Source organism: Gouania willdenowi, chromosome 11 (assembly GCF_900634775.1).
Source record: "Gouania willdenowi chromosome 11, fGouWil2.1, whole genome shotgun sequence".
NCBI lineage: Eukaryota > Metazoa > Chordata > Actinopteri > Blenniiformes > Gobiesocidae > Gouania > Gouania willdenowi.
Genome location: NC_041054.1, coordinates 14,092,370 through 14,105,900, shown reverse-complemented (window position 1 = coordinate 14,105,900; position 13,531 = coordinate 14,092,370). Strand labels below are relative to the sequence as shown.

The 13,531-nt window shown below is 39.2% G+C and overlaps 1 protein-coding gene across 1 annotated transcript; it reads right to left on the bottom strand.

Moving 5' to 3' along the window:
* Positions 1-1,707: 1,707 nt before the first annotated feature.
* On the bottom strand, positions 1,708-13,317 carry mrpl3 (mitochondrial ribosomal protein L3). Its single transcript, XM_028461913.1, is given in 14 exon segments — positions 1,708-1,934; positions 3,899-3,976; positions 4,129-4,162; positions 4,164-4,204; positions 4,290-4,321; positions 4,324-4,403; positions 4,553-4,613; positions 5,653-5,683; positions 5,685-5,724; positions 6,751-6,830; positions 8,487-8,585; positions 9,948-10,039; positions 10,127-10,308; positions 13,089-13,317. Coding segments are annotated over 14 exon segments (1,074 nt in total). The 5' UTR covers positions 13,163-13,317; the 3' UTR covers positions 1,708-1,784.
* Between the last annotated feature and the right edge of the window lie 214 nt (positions 13,318-13,531).

Below are 13,531 nucleotides of genomic sequence, written 5' to 3'. Positions count from 1 at the left end.
GATATACAGTATATAAGGTATATTTTTTTGATTTTCTATACACTTTAATGAAAAAATTGCCTTAATTGGGTGAAATAAAGTGTTTCATGTTGAAACCTCCACATTTCGTACCTTTTTAAATTACTGCTAGCCTTCCTTATTATCTGACCCTTTAATTAAAGTGAAACTATGAAAATGTAGTACTGTATTTAAAAGTTATTTCCTAACTGGCAGCCCTTCGGACTATACAGTACCTATGAAGAAGCTCACGGTTTCAGAAAGGTTGGTGACCCCTGATCTAGTGTAACAACCGATTACATCAGCCACACTTTTTCCTTATATTTGCAAATAAAAGATATCATTGGTTCATACACTCGGATTCAGCACAGAGCTGATCCCTTGTTCCATGGTTACAGTGGTCCCATCTGGTGGTGTTGCTGGCTGCATGACATACAGTATAACCTCAGACCTTGAACACAACAATCTGGATTCCTGTGAATCCTTTTGCTACCCATGAGGTAAACCTATACAAGTTCTGTACATAAAGGTGTGTGTTTTCTCCTCGTGGACTATTGTGATAAAAGCACAGATTGTAAAATCACATCTTTCCCTCAGATCCAGTGTGACTAATCAGCAGAGAACCTGGTGGAGTGCATGATCTCCACTTTTAGTTCTGCTGCCTTATAAAAGGCAGTAATACCCCCCCCAGACTCACCCTGCCCCACCCACACTCCTTAACTCGTCCACCCCCACAGAAGCCTGCGTACATGCAGCAGAGCTGGACTTTCAAACAATATCATTACCATTTCAAAGACCCTGCTGCTGCCTACAGACCAACAAGCTGTGGCATGTTACAGTGCAGTGTTTGATGTAAAAACTATATGAGTGCCACATTAAACTGTGATGATGACGGCTTTCTGTGGGGTTTTCTACACATCGCTGCTTTGTGGCTTCATGATAAGAGTGAAAAGGATAGACGCTGAGTGCATCTGCTGTTGTTGCTGGGGATCCTGTGAGGCATCATCGCTGCTTGTTAGTGTAACAGACAAAGGCTTGGTTTTTTCTGCTGTCAATTAAGCAGCAGACAGAGAGGGGAAGACGAGCAGAGAGGGACTGAATCACACAAGAGGATTGATCCCCTTTAATCAGCACTCCAACAGTTTGGGGCACTCGGTTGTCATTTGATTGTTTTTCATCATCCCTGTTTAAAAGTAAGGCAGAGTCCACACAGAGGTGGGGGGTCTTTGAGCCTCTCGAGCGGGTCTCATTTGAATACTGACAGGGTTTACTACACTACGACCAATACAGGCACACATGACTGCAGACTTAAGCGCTCAGCAGTTCCTACTGAACATTAATGCCCTCATTATCCTCTTATGCACAAATGTCAGCCTTTGTCAGGCAGCATTCTGCCTCTCTCCTGCGTGTATGTGCTTCCCCATTACAAGTCCACTTCCTCTCCTCTCCGTCTGTATTCCTCTCACACTTTCCTGCTGTATTTCATCTATCTCACCAATGTCCTGCATAGTTATTGCATATTTCTGCAGCTCTTCCTTAGTTTCATTGTCTTTTTCCCCTTCTCTGTGTGCTTGGGGATCCTCTCGTGACATCATTTAATCAGTTACCATGGTTTCAAGGGAAAGAGAATGTAATAACAGATGGGATCAAACAGACTTGGTGCCATTGATTCTCCCTCTCTCTGACACACACACACAACAAAAATCAAGCTTGGTGTATCAAATTATCGTTTATTATAACGTCAAGAAACAGTTTGAGGGTTCAGGTGTGAGGGTTGAGTTCTGTGGTTAGGTCAGCGTTATTGAAGGGTCTGTGTGGACAAACAAGCTTTCATCATACAAGTCTTCTTCAATGTCTTCCTCCAAGTTGGTGAAGTATGTGGGAAAAGGAGGATTAAGAATGGTGGAGCTCCTAGTGGGCAGCACGGTGTCTCTTATCTGAAATAAACACAAACACCGGTTAAGCACAGATCTGATAGTAAAAACATTACGATGTTAAGAAGAGAAAACGGTGAATAAATGGGTGTGATGATAGATGACACATGAAAGATTCAGGCCATGAAATTAAATGAGAGGAATAGAATGAGGGCGAGAGACCGATCTGTTTTAGATGAGTTATTGATCCTAAAAAAAATGGCATCATATTTATAAAAAAAACCCGGGATGATCCAACATTTTGGCTCAAGGGCAACACTTTTAAAAGTGAACCATCAGTCGACCGGGTGAAATAAAAGAAACAGTTTTTTTTCTCATACATTAAATTCCCTTAAAAGTTGTTGATGTTTCACTCCCAACAGGGTAAATAGATCCAATCCTATGGTGAACACTGTGACTTTCTGTTCTTCACCACCATGTCAACACCTAAAGTCTCACTGTATGATTTGGGCTGCCAATGCTAAGGATGCAGGGTGAAGAAAACAAACTGACAGATAGATTTTGATGAAATCAGCAGTTGTACAACAAACTTTGAGTAGAGTGCTGATCCCTGCTGATTCGGCCATTTCTGTTGCTTACACAAACCCACAACTCAATTTGGTTGGTGTGGAGGAGAGGTCAGGGTTTTCACACAAATACAACCCAACCCTTAAACCCCATAGTAGCTCAAATCTCACTGCACATCACTATAGTAACCATTTTCAACTAATCATAACAAACTGACATCCATACTCCCTGTGGAGCCAACAAACAAAAGCTCCACAAAATCCTTTTAAAAAGATAAAAACTCTATTTTGAGTAAAGTTCATGAATCATTATTGAAATATAATGATGTTTTAGCTTCATTTGACTGCAAATAAGGACAACTAATTTAGCACATTTGTTGCAGGTTGTAACAAATCAAAATCAAACAAGAAACCTCAGCCAAGTGCCAAATCTCCTCTTTGTCAGATATTTGCAAAGGCTTGGAACAAATTTATATCCTCATTAATAACAATACACTTGGTTCAACTGAATGGATTTCTCAAAAAAAAAAAAAAAAAAAAATCAAATGGAATCTTGCACGATCTAAGGTCCACCTTTGGTTACAAATTTTGTCAAAATGCATTAAGTATCTTTAAAATAATCCTGCTAACAAACAAACAAATAAATAAACACTAGTAAAAATATGACCTCATTGGTGGCGGTGATAACTTGTTGTACACAACTTATATATATATATATATATATATCTGCACACTTTAAGTGGTTTGCTTTTCTTGTTAAGCTAAACATTTTCCTAAAACAGTAAACCTCCAAACAAGAAGCAGTAAATAATAAATCTGTCTCTCTAAAATAAACAAAAAAGGTGCATATTGGATACAACATTACCTTTTAGCCAAATCAATAGAAAACAGATTGTTCTCATTTACATTTTAGAGATGTTTGGGTGCAAAGAGAAAACCATAATGAACAAACACTATTTATCTGAATGTGCCTCATTTGGGAGCCACAGAATCAGTAAGTAGCCATGCCCCGTGTGTGTGTGTGTGTGTGTGTGTGCACGTGCTTAGCTAGGGGAAGTGCAAAGCACATTTGTAATCATTATCCCTTGTCTCCGAAAAACAAATGAAAGCATGTTTGTGCAGAACACATGGGCGAGCGCACAGACATGCGCTGAGCTCAATGTGCTGAGTAAGGAGTCGGATGCTGTGGATATTATCAACATCATTAAATGCATCTTCCTCACACTAACACAGAAACACACTTAGGCAAGCAGCTGCAGGCACGCAAACTGCTGATCCTGCACATTGTTAATGAAGATGGATCGCACCTTTTTGAGGGCGTGTCTTTGTTTCACAGGTGCAAGGTCACTTGTCTAATTCAGAGTGTTAGGCTAACAGCGGTTAACCTTCCACTTTACAACTACTGTAAGTTTGAACCCAAGTGTGTGTGTGTGAGTTTGTCTTGTAGTAAATTATTTTTACCTTCAGAACACAATTCCTGTGACCGGGGACAGAGCCGTTAACATATAGCACGTTATACTTTGTATTGACTCTCCACACCTGGAACACAGAGTATTAAAGTAGGTTGAACAGGATTTAAAACTTTCCTAAAAACTTTGGTGTGTGTGTGTGTGTGTGTGTGTGTGTGTTGTGTGTGTGGGTGTGTGTGTGGTGTGCGTGTGTGTGTGTGTGCGTGTGTGTGTGTGGTGTACCTTCAGTCCGTAAGCTGTGACAAAGCGTTACCCAGTTGCCTGGCATCATTTTTCCCTTTGAAACTTTGCCAGGATCCTGAATGAGGAGGATTAAAAAGTGCAGTCTGTCATATTCCCGTCAACTGTTTAAGATCAGCCACTGAGGGATGCGTGCGTCTCACCCCGCCTGGGTCCTGATGCTCCGGCCTGCGTTAGGTTTAGTTTGCCCGTGAGTGGCTGGTTGACCTTTGAAGCCCATTCCCCGCTTCATTACGCCCTAAAACCTTTTCCAATTGCTTCACACAGAGAGATAACAGTGTCTACTAGTTTCATTCACACAAGTAAATTACTGCTTTTTGTCTTGTTGTTAGTGGAAGGTTAAGAATTATTTAAAAATGTGATTCTGAGGACTGTCAAAAAAATTACACAGCTGTAGACCACTTACACTTTGGCTGTGACGTCCACGAACTGGCCTGGACGAAAATGTGCTGCGTACAGAGGAGTGCCTGAGAGACAAATAAAACAGGACTGTAACAAGAAAGTATCATATATTCTATTAAAAAAAAACTTTTCCTTTCATTTATTTTGATACATGGCACCAGAAAACAAAGAAACACTGGAAGATCACTTTTTTTCTACAGTCAAAGCTTGGCTCACAGTCTTAGCCCATGTGACAATATCACATTTCTGTATCTCAATGCTTTTAATATTGGTGTTGCCCCCACAGGGGACCATACGTCAATACGAAGACGCTCTAACCTCCAGAGCCATAACCAGGAGAAACATTGGTGTCGTATTGCAAAGGGTTTCAGGTAAGTGTTATGTTACATGGTTTCCTCAGACTTTCCGGAAGTATTAAAGGACCCATGTTTCGCTAATCACGTTTCTGTGCTTTAAAACATCATAAAGAATGGCTATATGGGCTTCATACAACATGCCCAAAGTGGTTTTTTCATGCCATTCCCTCAATCGTTAGAGGGTGATTTGCTCCTTTCTTACTGCAGGGTGAGCCCAAACATCTCACTCCAAAGTATGAATTTGACGCGACACTGAGCTGGAGAGCCACGCCTCCAGGAAGCTCTCTGCCGTGATTGCCATGTAAACAGACACCCCACAAAGATGAGCACTTCAGGGTCCTTCACACGTGCTATGTATGTATTTTCTAGCGATCTATGTATGTACCAGTGAACGCCCCGCCCCACCCCTCTGTACTCGTGTTTATAAAGCAGCATGAAGCTCAGCTACGGAGGTGGGTGGGAGGAGGGCGGGCCGTCCTCTGGCCCTACGTCACCATGCAGGGAGGAGGAAGTCAGTGTCCCGTCTATAGACATAACCCAGTCATGAATATGCCGTAAGTAGGATGCAAATCAGCCTGTTTTGTGTAGAGTTGCTCAGAAAGTGACTTTTCAGAGGCTAAAACTCTGGAAAACAGGCGAGTTTGGGAAAATAAACCTCAACTACTATGTTTTTAGAGTTCTTTTTCAAACCACATCAAATAAAAATGACAGAGGACTATTTATCAAGTGAGAACATTTTCAAAGGTACCTGGCTTGATGATGGCATTGTCAGAAACCTTTGAAGGTGGTAACTTTCTGTTTAGGCGGCACTCCTGCATCTCTGAACACTTAATGCTCTCCTCGGTTCTCTGTCAGGTCAGAAAGAGAGAGAGACGTGAAAAGGTGGGTGTCAAGCAGCAGGACGTTGGCATTTTAAAAGTAACCATGAGCCTGTTGGGATTTTTACGTTAGCCAACTTCACACTCTGAGCCAAACGCACGCAGACTTGGCTCTGAGCTCTTCTGACATTTGCTTTCACTCTGCTCACGCTCATCTCAGCGCCTTCACTCACTCCTCTCTTTTCTTTTTCTCTCCTCCCTTCTGCTGAATGGAGAAAAAAAAAAATCTGCCTGCCAAAGCCTCTCACTGACAAACTCTGACTAAAAGAGTGATGCGGCTGTGAAAGGATAGTTCAGAACAGCTTTGCATTTTAAAATCCTGACAACAGTCCAGCACACATTAGTGGAGATTGATTAATAGCCACATGCACACTGCATACTATAGTCACTAATTATCAACCACATTAGGAGTTTTCATTTTTATTTTATGATAAAGATTGAGGGAAAAATCCTAATGCACATCAAAGGAAATTCTTCTAAATGCCGTCTTTCTTTGATGGAATTAATAGTTCAGGCGCAGCTGTTGTCGTTTGTCAATTCGCACTTTAATCTAAAAGCTCTGCTAAGCAGCGTGAGGCAGTAAGGGGAGCTTTGGTTCTATTTGTCAAACAAAGCATACCGTCACTGTTAGCAGGAGGTAGCTGCAATAATATCTATTCATTCCATTTATCTAAACATCTACAAACACTGATAGTGCGTGGGGACTGGTGTTTTCTCAGTGTTTACACAAAGAAAAGAAGAAAAAGAAATGACAAAAATTCAATCGTGCAAGCACGAAGCCGTCGTGCTAATTAGATTTTTGCAGCATTCCAGTGAAATGTAGCGGGAAATAACAGGAGGGAAAATGTGTTTGGTATGAGCGCCGCATTGATTACAGCCATGAATCGGACGTGTGTGGCACATGTTTGTGCGTAGGACGCCAGGACGTGATAAAGGGTTTGATAAGCAGCGGTGAGGGCTGTGCCAACATGACGATAGACAGCAGGATGAGGCCGTGCGTGTGCATCCTCTCAGCCTTCATGTAACCATGTGTCAGTATACTGTAGATCTGTGGTTGTCAAACGTTTTAGGCGGAACTCCCCACTTTCTCTTCTTTTTAAGTACTCTCTTTGTCCGACTTACAACAGTTTGCTTAGAAAACTATTTACAAACAACTATAGAGCATAATGATTGTATAGCGACCCCAAAGATGTTTTTTTTCTAGAATTAGTTTTTGATCATGTTTGAGCTCAGATATATACTGTATATATCTATATTTTTTACTTTTGTTGAACTAGATTTATATTTTACAAAGCGAAAGTATAGAAATACAGTTATTTAAGATTGTTTTAATTATATTTTTTAAAAAAAGAATAATTCAAAAATCTGTTTAAAATTTTCAGAAATTTCAGGCAACCCCATTTCAACGCCAAGGTTGAAAACCCCAGATTTAGTGGCTCCTGAATAGATTTATTTCTTTAGTTTTTATCCTTTCCAGTCGGGTGGTGGGACCAAGACTGACACTTTATTTAATCATCTTCCACTCTTTCTCTCTCCAGTACCCTCTGTAGTGCCATCGCGTACTCACATTTGAGGAACACTGCTGTAAATTGACAAAACACAAGCATGTGGTCAATGGACTGCTTTAGATCATCTGTACATACTGTATTGATAATTGTTATCACATTAAACTTGTGTACCAGCTTACAGTGAGTCCTAAATCACTAGAAAACATCTTAAAGGTAAAGGCTATAAAGACGTTGTTGTATTCCCCGTACGTGAACTGTATAAAGTTGCTCTGTGCATAAGGCCAATCATAGGCATACTTTGGTAATGTGTCGTTCACGCTGCATCGGGATCGTTTGCATGGAGTTAGTAATGTGTGAAAAATCGGAGTGCACATGAACACATCGCAGACTTTCTGCAAAGCACTGGCAGAGACGAGAGACCGTAGTTAAGATTTTTACGAGGATATATAGAAAATCACAATATCGCCTATATCAATATTTTTTATTTTAGAGCTCATTTTGTATTAAAACATTGGTTTTAAGAGCTGCTGCTTTTAGCTCAGGTTGGGACAACAGATAGAAATTAGCCACAGGCTACAATCTGGCTTGTTTACATTCATGTATTTTTTATTCATTTATGTCCATTAACATGCACTGTCACAATCAAATAAATTAAAAAAAAAGATGGATCACTGTGTGCGTCCTAAACCAGTTATTTCCCTAAACTACAGAACTCACTCACACGTGCTGTCCCTTACAGGAGAAAAAGCCAAAATATTGTGCAGGCATTTTTTGCACAAACAAATTTAATCCAGAATTGTCTTTCGGGTAAGACTATATCGAGTTAAAAATATCAACATTTGTATTGTATATCGCACACAAAAGAACGGATTTCTCCTAAGAATCCCAAGTGTGCATGAGGACCTGCTGTCTAAATATAGCCTGAGAGACGGCCATGTTTAGCTGTAGTTACACAGACCGTAAACTTTCATCTCCCTGTCATTACATTGTATTTACAGTGTAATCAAACCAACGTTCACCATCTAAGAAAACAAGCTTTCGTTGTATGAAATTATCCAAACACGCCATTAAAAAAGCAGAAGTTGTGAGACACAACCTGCAGCAGCATATCTTAGAAAACAATTAGCTAAGTTCAGCCCTCAAATTTGTCCCTGCTGTAAGAAAAACAGGCATTTGTTAGCGTTCATGTGTCTTACATGGAATGGTGAAACATTTTTCCCTCCCACAAGAAGTGCTGCAGTGTTTCCGTCGTACTCTTCTTTAGACAGACACTTTACGACATGGCAGTCCTGCACCTGGAGCAAGAACAATGATGCAATAACAGTGATGAGTGCTGAATGACCATGTTTATTTAAACAGGAGGAGGTAGAATTTGACAGAAAAACACTCACAAACAAAAAAATAACGGCCTTACAAATAGATTAGAGACTGTTTTTGATAAGTTTTCGTGAGAGGGTGAGAAGATAAATATAAAAATATTCAATATAAACTGAATCCGTAAAATACTACAGGTAGTTATATGATAAACTCCACAAAAAAAAACAACTAAGAAATGTATGAATGCAGCTTTAAAAATCTTTTCAAGTTCTAGATTACTCTACAAATAATACTTCTGTTTTGTTTTTTTTCCCCCTTTTGTTTTAAATTCTGAGTCATATCCCGTTTTCTCAGCTTTAGTTGCTTTTTCATCTTCCTGTGCATGCAACATATTAATACATTTCTGTGTTTGACATATGAAACTTCTGTCTGTGCTTCTTTAGTTTTAATGTTGCAAAGGAAAGCAGAAATTAAAAAGAATAATTAATGGGGGATTTGTTTTTAATTAAAAAAAAAAAAAAAAAAAAAATGGAAAAAAAAACTATACAAATACAAAGACTTGAGAGAACCTTTTAAAAACATTAACAAAGAAATTGACAAGGACAGAAAAGCTAAGAATTCACAGCGAATTCCAACTACCAAAAAACACCTCAGTTGTATGAAAGTCACAACAACTTCAGTGCCAAAGACGTCACTACTTGTACTATTTGCTACAATAAACATACAGCAACACTTCAGCCAAAGAACACTCAATCTGAGTTGTAATACCTTCTTTGTTCTCAAAATGCTCTTTAGACAAGAAGGAAAAACCAATTACGACAAAAAGCGACACAAGAAAGGCCTCGGATCTGACATCAAATGCAGTCGTGACTCAATAAAAACACATACTACATTCTGACTCTTACGCTGACATTTCATTGGTGGCAAATTATTCAAGCTGTCAAGCCTCCCACTACAGTGCGTCATATTTAACAAGAAGCAGAGTGAACAAGCAGGGCCAGGGTCAGGCTTGAATTTCTACTTAAATGACAGATCAGTCAATAAGATTGAATGGAAATTTATATGAGCCTGGCATCACAAGTCTGCAGTTCACTCTTTGGTATGAAGAATGAAAAGCATGCTGAAGAACACATTGCAAATTTGAGTGCAAGATCAAACAATGTCGAAGAGAGGTTGCTGACAAATTATATTCTATTTGGCTGCTTTATTGACCTGCTGGTCTTCTAATTCGAGACTGCAAACACAGCCATCCATTGTTATTCCTGTAGAAAGAACTGCAGCGGTTTGATGCCAGGATCACACACAACACAAATGTGCAAGTCTTGCTCTATTTTTGATACCTGTAACATGGTGACCACGTGTCTCTCGCCTGTTTTTGTCCAGATCGGTGCCATCCCCAGCTTGATGGCGACCAAGCCCACTCTTCGACTCCCTAGGGTGCAGACATGATTAAACTGTGAGCAGCAAACAGAGAGAGAGAGAGAAAGAGAGAGCGGTCCCTCATCAGGACACCACCTACCCTCTGTCCACTCATGTCGCTCCCATGGTTCGTCTTTCAGTGGGTTGAGATTTTCTGCTGTCTGTTTATCGTACTCCTGTGCAATACTTTTCTTCATAAACTTCTGGTTGTCTTCCGTCAGGTGCTCATCAAACCATGTTGTGGTCTTTACAGTCCGGATACAACCCACCAGTGGGGCAGGACTAAAAAAGACAACAAATCAGAGATGCACATAGTGTCCTTTATGTTGCAGATATACCAACTCCAACTGTAAATATAAATACACTTGTATCGCAAAACATAAGGAGAAGAAATCTGAGTTCACATGTATAATAATGGTAATGACAGTCTATTCCTATTTAAGAATGGTTTCCAAGATTTATGAGTTGATTAAATACTTTTACAGTTCTTACAGGAACACACTTTTGAACATCAGTCAATCCGATTAAACAACAAATCAATCTCTTTTTGCTAGGGGTGTATCCGATCCGATATCGGTCCGATATTAGCCTGAAAACAAATATCGGATTCAAATTTCCAGATTGTCTGATTTATTTATTTATTTTTTTAAATTCATTTATTTATATTCAATTGTAAAAGACTGTAGATATTATGTTGAAGGTTAAAATGTATGTAACCAATTGGTTAATAACAAATGGGTCAGTTTTTCTCACACCTACTGTTGCTGACTATTGTTCTCTGTTTGAGTGACATCACTAGATCAAGCCTTTTCTAAAATTCCACACTGTAAAATAAATATTTTTTTTATTAAAGAAAACAAAAAGAGAAAAAAAAAAAGTATGTATGATTCATGCTGATATCGGATCAATATCAGTATCGGCCGATACGCAAGGCTGCATAATCGGTATCATATCGGAAATGAAAAAGTTGTATCGGGACATCCTTACTTTTTGCTTTAATATTTGATTTTTTATAATTTTTTTAAAAAATGTACGACTATTATTATTTTCTCATTGTGGTAAATCCACTGCTCTGTGTTCATGTTCGAAATAAAAAATTTCATCAAATCAAATCAGATTTACTCATCATCTTATTAGCTTTTAAAACGTGTGGACCTGACATTACTTTTAGGCAGTGGCTATCTGTACGTAGCCGTATCAATAGACCGACATTCTGTCCGTACGTAGCGCCCCTCATTGGCCAGTTTAGGTGACGTGATAGGTCAAGTGATTAAGACGCTGTGTACTTGTACTTCCTATTAGTACATAGATTCCTAAACTACGTTACGGACATGCTACGTATTCATTAATTGTTGTGATATTCATAAGTAGCACCACTCATTGGCCAGTACTTCTGTACTTCTATTAATATGTAGATTCCTAAATTACATTACGGACTAACTAACCCTAACCATAACCCAACTATGTTACGGACTAACCAACCCTGACCGTAACTGTAACCTGGGGTTGGGCGGTATACCGGTTCATACCGAATACCAGTATATATTTTTGTTATGATATTAATTTTTAATATACCACTGTACCGGTGTATTTGATTACACAACTTTCGGAACACTACGCTGCGCCGCCTTTCAGACCGGACCCTTTTCAACTTGGCGCTTCTAAATATGAAGGTAAACAGTAGCGTTCTGATGTTAGTTGCGGTGTAAATCATATGTGTAAATGGATCAGAAAGACACAGTTGAAAGCTCTGAAGCTGCATGTGAGCATATGCCTGCGTGCGCACGCCTCTGCTACAGGAGAACAACACTCACAGACATGGAGGCATGATTAGCTTAGCATGTAATTCACAAAAAAAGAGAGCAAAGGATCGCAATTTGTAATTTCTATACGAGGAAATAAGTCCTGATGGAGCTGCAAACTAAAAGCTACCTTATTCACCATAAGAAACCACCACACCGCTGAGTATGCAGCATTCAAAGCTAGAAATCAAGCTAATGCTAAAGCTAAGCTAGCGCAGCAAAGAGCCATCGGACTGCTGTTGCAAACTTGTATTATTACTAGTGTGGAATTATTCTACAATATTCACTCATCATGACGGTAAAATAGACTATCCTAAGTCAATCTACAGTAATTCCTTTCTCAACCAGTAGAAAATGCTGTGAACACCTGATTTTGCATGAAAAAAAATAAAATAAAATAAATACCGTCATATACCGTGAAACCGAATTTTGAAAAATACCGTGATATACATTTTTGGTCATACCGCCCAGCCCTACCGTAGCCCTAACCCTAAACTACGTTACGGACGGACTAACTTTAACGTTCTGAAGTGGATTTTGAATTTCTTGCCACCATGAATTTGTACGTGTATTGCTTGTTCAGCCATCTGATTTGAATGTACAGAATGGTCACATGACTTACAGTAGCATCACAGGCCACGTACGGATAGCCAGTCCGTAAATCTTTAGGTAGGAAATACGTATCTATATACCAGCATTCTATCCTTACGAAAGATGATTGTTACCGGAAGTCACGTGACCATTCCGTGCAGTTAGGGTTAGTTAGTCCTGGGCTATTCATACAAACGGAAGTACAAGTGCGTAGCGTCTCATTGGCCAGTTTAGGTCATGTGGTGCATTTATCACGTTACCTAAACTGGCCAATGAGGGGCGTTGCGTATATTGATACGTGTTACGTATTGATAGCCATTGCCTTTAAACAATGCAGACATTCACTGAATTATTTACATTTTTATATATATATTTATAAACATTTTATTACATATAAATCATTCAAGCAATATAGTGTATAACAGTCCTTCCATGAGAGGGTATACGTGAGCATGTTTTTGCTCAAAACAATCTTTTTTAGGGCTTACAGCAAATCCGTGTGAGCGATGAATAAAGTAAAATCTCTGATAATATCATTAAAAACCTTAGATATCTGTGATTATTTTTTTTAATGAGACTATAACTCTATAACCCATGTTTAACGCACAAGGTGACTGAACAAAGCAGTAGAAGTTGACGCCACGAACTAGCAGCAGTTAGCATTGTTACCTTTCAGCTCCTGTCCGAAAAGAAACGAGTCGACTTCCTCGCTGAAGAAGAAAACGGCAACCACGAGACACCATCACTCTCTTGAGAATTCAAACCGACAACCTAAACATTTATCATCTACAAACTATTGCTCAGCTGTCTGCTGGCACGTTTTTTTACAGTCTGATTCTGCTCTAAATGTCACCCTGAGTGTTTCCGGTGTTCAGCCAAAATAATTCCGCCACGTTACTGTGACAAGGTTCCACATTCGACTCAATATATAAAATAATAATAATAATGACATTATTATTATTATACACTTTTTGTTATCCATATTTTTTCCACAAGTACATATAAACATAATAATACTGAATACATACAGTATATACATATATAAGTCATATATATATTACAAACAAACGCACACACGCTCAGAAAAATCAAACAGAGCTTTTTAGGTTGGG